The 11,525-nt window shown below is 29.4% G+C and overlaps 1 protein-coding gene across 1 annotated transcript; it reads left to right on the top strand.

Annotated features, from left to right (window-relative positions):
* Positions 1-8,733: 8,733 nt before the first annotated feature.
* Positions 8,734-10,905, top strand: LOC105172490 (uncharacterized). Its single transcript, XM_011093940.3, has 3 exons — positions 8,734-9,052; positions 9,144-9,412; positions 10,078-10,905. Exons 1-3 carry the CDS (start codon positions 8,824-8,826, stop codon positions 10,699-10,701), a joined length of 1,122 nt encoding a protein of 373 aa, XP_011092242.1. The 5' UTR covers positions 8,734-8,823; the 3' UTR covers positions 10,702-10,905.
* The last annotated feature ends 620 nt before the right edge of the window (positions 10,906-11,525 follow it).

The raw sequence follows: 11,525 nt of genomic DNA, 5'->3' as shown, positions 1-11,525 counted from the left end.
GGTCCATCTCACTGAAAGTGACTGCCACCCACACACACACACCCACGTGTGTATCTGTGCGTGAATGAATTTTCCTCCAATAGCATCACACACACACACAAATAAAAAAATAATATGTATAATTATTATAAGAAAATGATAAAAAAATAATAAAAAAAAGTCAAAATATATATAGTAATTGTGAGGAAGTTGGTAGAAATTGTGAACACAACTTTCGTCCTTCATCTTACCTAATAATTGTAATATTCCAACAAAATCAAGATTTCCGATTGTTTTCTAGTTGGAATTAGGACAAGACTTGCATGTCATGACTTTAATTAGGGTTTTCACATTGTGTTTTCGATAAATTACAGTCGATTTATACGATGATCGACATAAATACTTTATATTGATTGAAAATTATCAATATTTTTTTGAATTCAGCAGTCATCTAACAAGTAGGCTGATGTTAGTTTTCATCCATCTTTTGTGATGAAACTGACTCAAATAATTTTGTGGACTATAAACTGTAATTTAGTTATTTTTTATTTTTATTTTTGCTAAAGTGGATAATTTTTTTTTTTTACATATTCTCAAAAATTTTCATCTGCATCATCTTTTTTTTTTTTAATAATATTTTGATTTTCATAAAAATAGAAATTATAACAAAGACAAAGTTGATAATTGCATATTTAGGATTACATAATATCAACAAATATTATAGGGGTATTTATAATTTTACAAATAATGAGGAGCTCTTCATAATTATACCAGACTTCATGGGAACTCATTGTAATTTACTCTTATATTTTCTTATTAACTTTTTTCTTTGGCTTTAAAAGTAGGAAAAATTGTAGTCTTCATATGAGTCTGATATAATTACAAATACCTTATTAATAATTAAAAAATTATAAACCTTCTCAATTTTAACGTCCGTCTAATTACAACGAGTCCATTCCATCAGCGTTTATTAGGTTGTTATCCAATTTTTGCAGTGAACTCCCAAAATACCGTTTTGGATTATGGGTTATGCTTATATATATATATATTTTTTTAAAGGATAAATTACAACGATCTTTCATAAGGTTTGACATAATTATAAATACCCTTCTGATGTTAATGATATTATGTACTTCTTGGATGGGTTTATGAAATTATCAACTTTACCCTTTCTTTATTTTTTCAAAAATAAAAAAGTTGAACAAGGTGAATGGAAAATTTTGAAAAATTATAAAAAAAAAATTATCCACATAGTCCATAAAAAAATAAATAATTTTAAAAATTAAATAAAATTATAGTTTTTAGTCCACAAGGACATTTTGGTCAGCCACCACAAAAAATGAATAAAAACTTAATGGAGACTATCGGATTGGACTAATTGTCAGACAACAATTAAAATCAGAGGGGTATGATAATTTTTCAAACAACGAATAGGTACTCGTAATTATACGAAAAACTCCTGGGAAGGCGTTGTAATTTACTCATTTTAAAAATATTTTCATGAACTATTACATTTTATGAATTATTTAGTTTACCCGCCATTAGATTTTTCACATTTTGTGTTTTTAAAAAGTTCAGCAAGGGAAAAGTTGCAAACATCACATCACAGTTACGAACTATATAATTAACAGAGTATTTGTAATTTTTCAAATAACAAAACAATAATTTATAATTATGTCTAATTTAAAAAAAAATACTATAATTTACCCTTAAAAATATAGTAAATTATCCGATTTACGTAGGAATCTATGCGCGTGTGTATGTTTTTATTTATTTGTTCTATTTTTTATATTTGTAATGTATTTATTTTTATTTCTTGTCTGTTTGTGTGAAAGCAGAGAGACGTGGTCGTTTTCATTGAGAATTTTATGATTCTGTATAGTGAAGTTGAGGAATTAAAAGTCAGCCGATGCATGAACTTGAATATATATATATATATATATATATATTCTTGTTTCAAATGAGGCTTAGATCATCGATGAAGTTGATATCCCATGAAATTAAAGAATATGAATCTGAACCTCACTAATATATGGGATGCTATTTTATTTTAATTATAATTATTAATTAAATATAATTATCTGATATTAATAATTAATATATAATTATTTTAAATGTTTGTTATTGTGATGTCGATAATTGTAATCGATTTATTAAAAAATTAATAGTTCATCGCTTTCAGTTAAAATATATATATATATATATATGTTTTCCTATCTTGCGTGTTGGATGGAGGGAAAAAAAAAGTAAATTACGATGGGCTTCTTAATTAACGTTTGTCATAATTAATCTATCACAATAGAGTATTTGTTAGACGATCATTAATTTAAAAAAAATATATATATATATATATATATATATATTAATCAAGATCTTGATAGGCGGATTGAGAAAAGTTTAGCTTTTATTCCCCTCATGAAGAACGAATGTCAAATGTCTTAGGTATTTTTCTCCAAGAAGACAACGTTTGGCTTTTTTCGAATAATTAATGTACAATCAAGAAACCACATTGATCTAGCCAGTGATCCTATTGATCATTTCTCGAGAAAAAAAAAAAAAAAGAAATATGGAGTATGATGTGATCGAAATGAATTATTGATTTGATGGTTTCTACCCAAGTAATATTATTATTATTATTATTTTAACAGAGTGATTATTGTACTAGAAGAATTATAACATTTAACTACAATTAATTATTATGATTAATAATAAATAGCCGTAACAAATAGTTATTGACCACTTTTATGCAATGAATATTGGCCGTGGTTCGAAGGTGGCTAAAAGCCATGATAAATATTTTAACCATAACTCTTAATCGTGACAAATAATTTTTTCATGGTGGAAAAACTAGTTTATTGCGTCAGTTTTGTTTAACCGTAGTTAATTGTAGTCTTTTACCATAGTTTCTAACCATAGTCTTTAATATTAATTATAGTTAATAGTAATTTTTTTCTAGTGTTATATATTACCGGCATATTATTTTTGGCTGAATATTTATAAAATAAAAATAAAAATATTATTATAAAAACATATATACACTTAATTAGAAGGATTCCGATTCTATAATTTGATAAGACATCACTGACAATTCTATTTTTTTTTCTACTATTTCTTTGGACGTCTCATTTTAAGATTTTCAATATAAGATTTATTAATTTTATTTAAAAATATCTGATCCCAAAAGATTTATTAATTTTATTAGATTTTATATACTATTTTGAGGATTATATTTATTTGATAATAATTGAATTTAAAAAGATCTAAATAGATATTATTGAGTATTAAACTTTTTGAACCCAAATCAAGCATTAATTACCTTAAATTTAAGAGGTTGAAGAAGAATAAAAAATTAGAATATTTTTACAAATTTAATTTGGCATATATGTTTTTTTTTTTACTCTAGAATTTTGTTGTGCATGAATATAAGATTTTCTATAGGAAAATTTAATTAGAGATGGGCATTATGTATAAAAAAATAAATATATTTGAGGGTATATTGGTTAATAAATATTTTTTCAATCAAAGGTGGTTGCTCTGACCCCTCAATATAATAAATAAGAGATCGTAAATCGAGAGTTACAGCTAACTTCTCTGAGGTTTTTGCATAATTTTGAATATTTCTTTATTGTTTGAAAAATTATAAATATCGCCCTCAAATAGAAAATAATCATGTAGTTCATAGACGGTGAGATGAATGTTACTACTTTACCTTTGCTAATGTTTTTAAAAAATTAAAAAAATATATTAAAGTTTGAGGGTGGGTAAAATAAATAATCTATAGGGAATATAATTAGTCCAGAAAAATATTTCAGAAAATTTTGAAAACATATAAAATTATAAATCATAATCCGGAAAGACAGTTTGATTAGTTTACAATAAAAATTGGATGAAAACCTAATAGAGGTTAACGAAATAGACTCGTTAGACGAATGTCAAAATCAAGAAAATATTTATAATTTTTCAAATAATGAAAAAGGTACTTATAATCATGTCAAATCTCATAAAAAAAATGACGGTAATTTACTCTAAAACCAATTATTAAAAAATCAAAATACCCCAACTCATCGTAAAACTGACAAAATCCACATTTCTTTAATCGGGTCTGCCCGAAGGATATAGTCACAATTCTAAACAATAACATATATACATCCTTACATCTACAAAGCTCAATGTTTTGCGTTATTTTAACACGACTGATCCAAATAGATTCTTATTATATGGGTATCACAACTACAACTTATTTTACCCGATATGCAGTTTTGACCTTATACTCTATTTTTTTAATTGTTGAAAAATGATCTAACTGACTTGAACGTCGGAATACTATTAACGGGCCCCGCTAATTTTCTGGATGCATAACCTATCTGGGGCCGATCTTCGATTCCAGATCAATATATAAATAAAAACAAAATTGAGAAAAAAATTAAAATAAAAGTGTTATTGTCATGATGGAGGGGAGTAGTAGTGGTCACGGGCTTCTTGACTATGCAGGTGTATGAGTCCCACAGAGACAGAGAGGGTGTGGAGTAGTTCAGGCCAAGCACATCCCCACCCTACCAATAACTCAGCCAAAATTTTAATTCAAATCGAATTTAATCGAATTTATATTAATTATATAATAAGTATAATATATTTATTGTATAATTAATGTACAAATCGAGAAAAATAATCAATCATATAACAAATATATTGCACTTATATTATAATTGATTTAATTCGATCAAATCTGATTTCGATAAACATGGTATGAGTGCAGCAACGTATTTACCCCCTCAAGCCCCACACCTCACCGCACCTTCCCTAGCTAGCTACTCATCTATCCTACCAACTTATAAATATTTCGAAAAAAATTAATCTAATTTAATTAATCAATTAATTAATACTTATATGTGATAATTACTCATTCTAGTGCGTGTATAATGTGTGTAAATGGAAGAAATTGTTGTACTAAGTTCAACTCGAATACGTACGGGGAGAAAAATAGTATTAACGATGAAATACTTAATGTAAATAATAAAATTGTTGGTATTATTATGTATTAAAATGATTAAAAAAATATTTTATTAAAAATAGTATTTTTCATATTTTTTGTAGCTAGCTCCAGTGGCGTATATATATATATATATATATATAATGACGATTTAGTATCAATAAAAATATCACCATAAATTATTTTGACGATTTTATTATCATAAAATAAGGGCAGAATTTGTTTTGGTATCACAACTATAGCAGGTGGCGTTTTTAGTCTCATAAAACTTATAATCACGCATTTTTTATCCCAAAAAATCATGTGCAGTATGGTCTTAGACTAGAAGAGAGTTGTTTGGGACTAAAAAGGCGTTAGTCCCAAAATCACATTTTTTGGGACTAAAAAAACGCGACTTTGAGTTTTATGGGACTAAAAACATCACCTGACATAGTTGTGGTACCAAAAATAAATTCTGACTTTATTTCATGGGAGTAAAAAAATATTTCGCTCGTATAAAAATATATATATGGTAATGTTAAATGAGTAAAAAATAAAAAATTTATGTAAAATTCTTTGCGAACATCAATATTTTTCATTCAAACCCTAACGGAAGGGAATTAGGTGCAAACGGAGAATTTTTAGAGGGATACCGTAAGTTGAATTTTCAAAAAAAAATTATAGAGAAAGTATAAATTTGCATTTTTTGAGGGGTCTAAATGTAATTAACAATTAATAAAATATATTACTTTGAATTTATCATCTATGGTGGAAATATTTGGTAGTGATGGAGAAAGTATGATCATCTATCATACTTATATCACCAAGTACTTAGATTATATATGTAACGTGTTTTAATTTAAACACGATTTAGATCACTTACTATGAAAGCGCCTGGACCTGAAACCTTAATTAAGAGAATTTGGAGAGGAGATTTATAATTAATTAATTGAGAATCTAAAGTTTTGTCCAAGTATTGATGTTGAAATTTCGAAATTAAGTACCAAAATATGAGGATTTATTTAATTCAGTTCAATCAACTAGTACCAATTTTCTGTTCTGAGATGGGATCACATCTCGTATTTCATTTAATATATATATATATATATATATATATTATGTGGAAAATTTTTTAATTTACGTTTCACAACTTACCCTCTTAATCGTCCCTCAAAAAAAAAAAAAATTTACCACTTTGTGATTTTGGTAGCATTATTTTAGCACTCGATGTCGGTGGTCATTTAATATAAATTATATATAATAAATAGGATTAAATTATAATTAATGGGCTCTTATGAAATTTATTATAATTATAAATATTTCTTCAAATTACAAATCACCTTAAAATTAACGGCCGTCTGAAAAATTTTAAGGGAGTATGTCGTAATTTACCTAAATAAATACAATACACGACACAATGTCATTTAATAAAAAAATTGTGAAGCGCCCCAATATTATATTATTTTATTACGATAAATATTTATTATAAGATATATTGAATATTATTAATTGATATTTTGATGGAGAATATTTATCTATGACTAGTAAATGCACCCTATATATTAAATATTATAATCCTATTAGAAAAGAAAAAGGTGGCCTATGTGTGGAGTCTATTTGACATAATTAAATTAAACTCTAAAGATCAAGTAATTAAAGGTTTTAATTAGGAGGACTTGACGGTTGGCATAATTAAATTAGTATATTTGCAATAATTATTTAAATATTAGATATGGAGATATATAACATTATGAACTTATTCAAGAATCGCCCTCCCTATTAATTAATTTATGACTGCAGACTAATTAATTAATTAATTAAGAAGCTTTCATATATATACATATATATTATATAGCAATAAAAAATGGTTTAATAAATATAAAAAAATTGACGCTAAAATCAGTGATAAGTTAATTAAGAAAGAAATTTCTCATATTATATATGTATACATATTTAAATAGTTGTATATATGAATAAACACAAAGAGAGACTGGGACTTTGAATTATTGTCAATTTCAAAATTACTAATTAAATTGTGGCGAAATTATATTTTTTGTTCTATAAAATAGGGATTCGAGACTTTTAGACATTTGTTTTATAAGATTTTCAAATTGGTCTCAAAATTGAAAAAACTTGACACATTTTGTATATACTTTACTGAATTTTTAAAATGGCCTCGAAATTGAGAAAACTTGCTATGCTTAGTCACATAAATTCCATAAAACAGAGAACTGATTACGTTCAATTTTTTTAATTTTAGGATTATTTTAAAAATTGCGTAAAGTAGAAGACTAAATATCTTCACTTTTCTGGATTCTGGGGCCATTTTTAAATTCCAATAAAGTAGAGGACTGAAAATATTGAATTTTCAATCATATGAGACTAAAAATATAATTTTATTAAATTGCACTCCAGCATATTTTCAAGACATTTTTTCCCAATTCCAATTTTGGTTTACCAAATTTTAATAATTTTTTGTACAATATTTTCATATTAATTGAGATTTTTCACAATAAATTAAAAAAAAAAAGATACTATACTTAAAAAACCAATCAATCAATTCTTTTATAATCTAATTAACTATACACACAATTTTATAGTAAAAATTGGAAAAATTGTATATAATTTTAGTCCTGTAAATTGGGGGTGGCAATTTTGTTGCGTTATGAATCCATTTTATTAATCTTGTCCTGCAAATTAAAATCTTGCAGATTGAGAACAAAATGGCCAGAAAAAATGCATATGACCAGCTTAATTGAGTGCTTTTTTTCTGATTATGTTAGTAAATTAAAGCCATTTTATTATGAATGAGCAAATATTTTAAATTTACTGAACAAAACTTCGAAAATGGTTTGGTACAAAACACCCTTCATTACTTGAGGCTCAAAATTATAAATTTATGGGTAGAGAGTTAGACTGTAATAAAAGTGAGTGGTTGGTAATAAAATTAAATAGTGTGAAAGGGGATGAATTGGGAGAGAAGAAATGAGAAATGGTAAAGAGACAAAATGGAAATCATGTGAAATATTTGTCACCAAAACAACCTAAAACTATCGAAAATAACAAAAACTGATGGTGAAAATAAAGAAGGGTCCAAACCCACCGCGCGCAATGACTTGGCCACCCTGTCCTAATACTTGTGATGTCCCTTTCCCCATATTAAACACCTTAATAACAACATCTTCTCATGTAGGCCCTCCATCTTATGTAGATCTTTCTATTAACTCCACCACCATTCCCATCATCCCCCCTCCCCCCCTCTCTCTCTCTCATACACACAAATATATGTATTATATATATATATATATATCGTGTGTACGAGAGAGAGAGAGAGAGAGAGAGAGAGAGAGAGACTTCTTTCTATTTGTTGTGTGTGGAAAGTTTAATCTAAATCGAATTTGAATCAATTATATAATAAGTGTAATACAATTATTATTGTGATTGACATACAGTTTAGAAAAAATAATCAATCACATGATAAATGCGTTGTACTTACTTTGTAATTAGTTTGATTTGGCCGCATTTAATTTGGATAAAAAATTATACCTATTTTGTGTGTGTGTGTGTGTGAGAGAGAGAGAGAGAGGCTAAGACTAGAACAAGACTTTAATAACTTTGTTGGGCTATGCCAATTCTTGATCAATCTCTTTCTTATCCCCCTACCCTACCCTACTCCTCCACAAGAAAAAACCCCACTTGCCCTTCCATTAATTTCTCATAATATATACAATAATTCCATGTGTGTATTAATTAATTAAGCCCCAACCCAAAGCATAATATATATATCTCTAGAGAACATTCAAAAAAGACTTATTTTTGAAGCTCTAGGCTTCCAGCTCCATCAATAATTGAGGAGGGTTTTCTCCCATAGTTTTATGGCCATTGCATCAGCCATGAACAACATCAATCAAGATGACGTCACCTCCAACAAGCAAGACGACGATGATCATGACTACGATGTGGTCATGCCGGGGTTTCGCTTCCACCCAACAGAGGAGGAGCTCGTCGAGTTCTACCTCCGCCGTAAGGTGGAGGGCAAACGCTTCAATGTCGAGCTCATCACTTTCTTAGACCTTTATCGCTACGACCCTTGGGAATTGCCCGGTATATATATTGATTTGCTTATATACTTGCTCATTTGATAGTCTTTCATTTATGAAGGAAACCCTCTTTGCTAATTCCCTATTCGAATTAGGTCTGGCTGCGATAGGGGAGAAGGAGTGGTACTTCTATGTACCTAGAGATAGGAAGTATAGGAACGGAGATAGGCCGAACCGTGTGACGACCTCCGGCTACTGGAAGGCCACCGGTGCGGATAGAATGATTAGAAGTGAGAATTTCCGATCCATCGGCCTCAAGAAAACCCTTGTTTTCTACTCCGGTAAGGCTCCCAAGGGAATTAGAACAAGTTGGATCATGAATGAGTACCGCTTGCCTCTCCATGAAACAGAACGCCTCCAAAAGGTAATTAATTGTATATCAAGAACGATTGCATTAGCCCTTTTGGAATGATCTGTCTGAGTCTGATTTTGCAGAAACCCCAGCAGTGAAATATGTCCGAAGATTGATCTTTTTCCTTCTTAATTTGATGATCTTTTGTGGGATGTAAATCAAGAATGATGAAATCCCAGAAGGAAAAATTCAAGCAGTAATAGTAATATTCTCGAATTAATCCTTTTGAGGCTCTGAATTTCCTCTAGAATTTCTGATTCTTACAGAAACCCCAATCTCAAAAATGTCCAAAGATTGAGTTTCTTGTTTTTTTTTCCTTAGGTTTTATTGTTTCTTGCTTTGGTCTAATTTAAACCTAGTTTCTGCAAGATCCCATGACATAGATTTCACTCTTCTTCTACTCTTTGTCTTGCAAAAACAAACATCTGATCAAAATCAGGGCTTCATCAGTTTCATGTGTAGACATTAATAGCGTACACCACAGTCTAACTCTAAGAACTAACATTAACTTCATCAAACCACAACAAAAAGAACACAAGCTTTCAACACTTCTTTCTACTTTAATCTTAATGTTTCACCTCAGAAACACGAGACATGCATGAACACCTCATCAAACACTCTCACATATATATATGATCAAGTTCTTTTTAATAATTAGTACTCCTCATTTCTTGCAGGCCGAAATCTCTCTTTGCCGTGTCTACAAAAGAGCTGGAGTCGAAGACCACCCGTCCCTCCCCCGCTCCCTCCCGGCCACCAGGCCACCGTCGTCATCGACAAGAAATCACCACGAACCCGCCCCCACAACACAAAGATTCCAGCCCAATTACGTCGGATCATCGCAGCAAAACGACACAAAACTGACTGAAACCAGCCCAAGCAGCAGCACTGACAACATGAATTCTTACACATTACTCCCCAACATCCCGTCCACAACTCCATCAGTAGTAGAAAACAATCAGACCATGATTTTGCTCCAATCCAAACAGCCTAACTCATGTCCCTCTTCCTTCACTAGTTCTTCCCACGCCGTCGATGATCTCCAAAAGCTGGTGAACTTCCAACGACAATCTTTATTGATCAACAGCGAAAGTGCTGATCCTCATCATGATCATTACAATCCTAACAACAACATCGTCCCGAATCTTCTTTCCAACTTCTCCACTTTGCAGCCTCATCAGCCGCAGTCGGCAGCTGTAAACGTCGTCCCCGGCTCATTTCAGGCCGCCTTCTCCGACAGATTGTGGGATTGGAATGCAGTTCCGGAGGCGGGGAAAGACTACGCCGGCCTTTTCAAGTAACTGATCGATGATCGTGTACTGGATTTATTAACACATGCATATGTTATGTAGATGCGACGTAGTTAATTGATCATATATATACATAGCCTAAGCTAGTAATAATGGTAAGTAAGTTATATGTTAAGTTGATCTATTTTTCTTGATATTGCCAAACATGGTCTTAAAGACACATTCTGGAGTAATATAATTTTGGATTCCTTGTTAGGGTTTATCATGAGGTTTTTTGTTGGATTTTTTTGGATTAATTTCTCTAATGTTGTAATGACTAATTAAATTAGCCATTGATTTTGATTAGTTGGTTTACTTGAATAAGTTATGTGTTAAGTGTAATACACTTGTCATGTGAAAAGTTAGCTCCAATTTACTTGCTATGTGATTAATTGCATTTTATTACATCTGATTCGAGTAAGAACTTCGATCCTTTAAGATAGTCTGTCTAATTTTAAGATAACTCAAATAAATATGATTAGATTTTAAAAATAAAAATCAATATATTCATTATTAAAAGCAGAGCAAGTAATGAACATGAGTGAAAATATATGTTAAACTACATAATATTATATATTGATGTTTAAAAGATAACGTGTACCATTTGAAATAAATTAGTTATATTGATAAGAAAAAATTAAGTATATTTTAAAATTTGGTATTTTGAAATCATAATCGCCAGATATTAGTGAGAAGTAATTATATATATATATATATATTAGCATATATGATGTTCTTGAAATTAATAATATAAAACTATTAAAAATCTTTCATAGTGTTTAGATTTGTATTTTAAGTGTTTTGTTTTGGTGTTTTGGAGATAGAGAGAGAAAAAT

The sequence above is a fragment of the Sesamum indicum genome, linkage group LG10 (assembly GCF_026168435.1).
Source record: "Sesamum indicum cultivar Baizhima isolate 11 linkage group LG10, ASM2616843v1, whole genome shotgun sequence".
NCBI classification, from domain to species: Eukaryota; Viridiplantae; Streptophyta; class Magnoliopsida; order Lamiales; family Pedaliaceae; genus Sesamum; species Sesamum indicum.
The sequence above is the reverse complement of the archived record's forward strand: the minus strand, read 5'-3'. Positions and strand labels throughout refer to the sequence as shown.